At 52.5% G+C, this 2570-nt stretch overlaps 1 protein-coding gene across 1 annotated transcript; it reads left to right on the top strand.

Moving 5' to 3' along the window:
* Window positions 1-576: 576 nt before the first annotated feature.
* Window positions 577-2262, top strand: CTRU02_203876 (uncharacterized protein; the record flags this gene model as incomplete). The annotated part of the gene is made up of 2 exons (XM_070204276.1): window positions 577-872; window positions 978-2262. The coding sequence occupies 2 exons, from the start codon at window positions 577-579 to the stop codon at window positions 2260-2262; spliced, it is 1581 nt and encodes a 526-aa protein (XP_070062039.1).
* Window positions 2263-2570: the final 308 nt, after the last annotated feature.

The following is a 2570-nucleotide window of genomic DNA, read 5'->3' as shown; positions in this document are numbered from 1 at the left end:
GACAAGGCTTCTACATACGGCGAACGCTTCTCCGAACACTTCTTTTCCATTTCCAAATCTATACTGGGTGGATCCCCTCGCTGCATGCATACTTCATGACCAGTCGGGTGCGTGCATACTTTTCTTGTCAACTATCTACGGGCTGTGCTACCAAGCTTCATACGAGGCCATTTTCGAACGGCAGCGGACAGATACTGCGCGATGCAACCCTCATCTTTTCTACCTGCTTTGCCACTATCCCTCCGTCCGCCTCACAATGTTACCATTCATCTAGTGTGAGACACCTTCGGCTCAATATTTTATATAGTATATAGTATGGAAGGAGTATTTGACAAAAAGGTTGTCTGCCAGGTGGTTTCTCTCTGGATCGCCCTACTCAGCCATCCACGGCTCCTCCATGCCAGCTGAGATTTATTACTGCCCAACCATACTCATTCTCACACGTCTAGTCGTTTATATAAAGGTCACTCATACAATGGGTCATCTTGTAATATAAGCACCGTAACCATCACCCAAGGGAAGCACCGAACAGCTTGTCCTACGTCGCCACCACTGATTTCGACCACCCTGTTAATCATGGCGACGGATGGTGAGACTTGCTACCCAGTCGCCGTGGGCGAAAAAGAGAACGGATGGGGAAAGGTCGCCTCCAATGTTCCAGATCCGCCAAAGTGCATCGCGAGTTGCCGTACCCGGTTCCTTAAGAGCGTGCTACAGGATTTCGATGAGTCAAGGTTCTCAGAGGTGTGTGGGGTTCTCTCAAAGGATGAGGGGGCTAATAAGAGGTTATGGGAGCTATATTGCTGCAACTCGACGGCTTGCGGAGTGACGCTCGCCACGGGGCAGGATCGTGAGCAGAACCGACCCAATAAGTAGTAAAGCTGAGATTGGAACTGACGGCCGACTAGCCGGGGTGAACCTGATTATCGGTACATGCCAAAAGTGAGTTGCCTCTCCAATATATAATTCACTCGTAGACTAACGACAGTGATGAACAGCATCGGCGTCCAGTCAGTTCAAGATCCAGGGTCGCCTCCTTTTGGATATTCTTGTCCGGCCATCGCCACCCCCGAAAACTGCCAAAAGCCCTTTCTCGTCAGCGATACAAGGCCTCGGCCAACTCTATCCACCACCACTACATCTTTCCCGATGACAACCACCTCGCTCCTAATGACTTCAACAACGCCCTTGACAGCGGTCGGATCCTCTACGTATTCTACTGACTCCGCTGTCGGAACTTTGGGGGCATCAAGTCCAACGCAGTCCCATGAGCAGCCGCGTAGTGGTGGTCTGTCCTTAGGAATCAGAATAGCCATCGGGGTATCTTGTACACTCGCCCTGGTCGCCATTTTGGCTGTGGCTACATGTATGTATCGCCGGCGGTCTCGCCGTGGGTATACGCAGAGCATCAGGAGTGAGATAAAGCACCAGCCTCTTCCAAAAGCCAGCTCACCCACGTCTCTAATTTCGCCAGCAAGCTCAACCTACGAGAGCAATCGCAGCCCAGTTACGCCACCTCTGCGTCTAAAGGAGCGCAGACTGCTTCCTACACTCTTTGATTCAACCTTAAGCCCAGCAGTACCAGACATAATCAACCCTTTCCCAGGGCCTCTCAGCATTAGCAGTCCAGGCGGGCTTTCACAGTCTTCCCCCTCCTCGTCATGGAACAGCAACTCCAATCCAAGTCACGGGCGGGCACCACGATCTCACATATATCCTTCGTCTAGCGGCTTCACAGGCAAGACATTTAAAACGGCAAGCATGAGAAGCGCAGCTAGTTCCTACACCACGAAAAACACCTCCCATGTCTCCAGCGCATTTCCTTATCCTCCTCCCTCTTCACCGTCAAGACCCCCTCGTCCGCACAACACACCGCTTCGCATCCCGGATCTGGTCTGTCCCGGTCCGCCGCCCACTCGCGCACTACCGCCTGCGCCACCAGTCACGCCCATCATATTAAACTCACCGTTGCGGTACCAATCGACTGATACCGGCCATAACATGGGCCTTGTTATGGCGGGTTTCGTACCACCGCGCAACCCTGCCCGTGGGGTCGTCCTGGGAAAGGAATCATGGGACCTCTGTGAGTTGACGGAGAGCTACGCGAGAGAGGTTAGGGATAGAGATAGTTGGGGAAGTTGGAGTATTGGCGGTGGTGGAACGGGTGTCGGGGCGAATTCGATCCAAAGAGGCGGAGATGGGAGGGTGAATAGCCCTGTGCTGGAGGAAGCAGATTTGGAGAGGATGGGAGGCAGTTATTGATGCTTTCTGTGGGCGAAACCAGCACAGAACGCTCAGAATGGGAAAAGTGGTGTTGTTGGTTGGAAGAACTAACTAACTGGCTAGAGGGCTGTGGAGGCTGGCTAAGACCAGTGGTGGCGGCCGTCAGCCCACGTGACGGGCCGGCGAGGCCTGCCACCCACACTTTCATAGTGTATATGTTTGTGAACTATGAGAATCGGATATGGTTTGAATACGTTCTTATAGTTGGAGTTTGATATAGCAATGGTGGTGTACTTTTTCCCTAGTTCTGGTTTGACAAGATAGCCCATCGAAAGGTTTCTTGGATC

Source organism: Colletotrichum truncatum, assembly GCF_014235925.2.
Source record: "Colletotrichum truncatum strain CMES1059 chromosome Unknown Contig_0002, whole genome shotgun sequence".
NCBI lineage: Eukaryota > Fungi > Ascomycota > Sordariomycetes > Glomerellales > Glomerellaceae > Colletotrichum > Colletotrichum truncatum.
The sequence above is the reverse complement of the archived record's forward strand: the minus strand, read 5'-3'. Positions and strand labels throughout refer to the sequence as shown.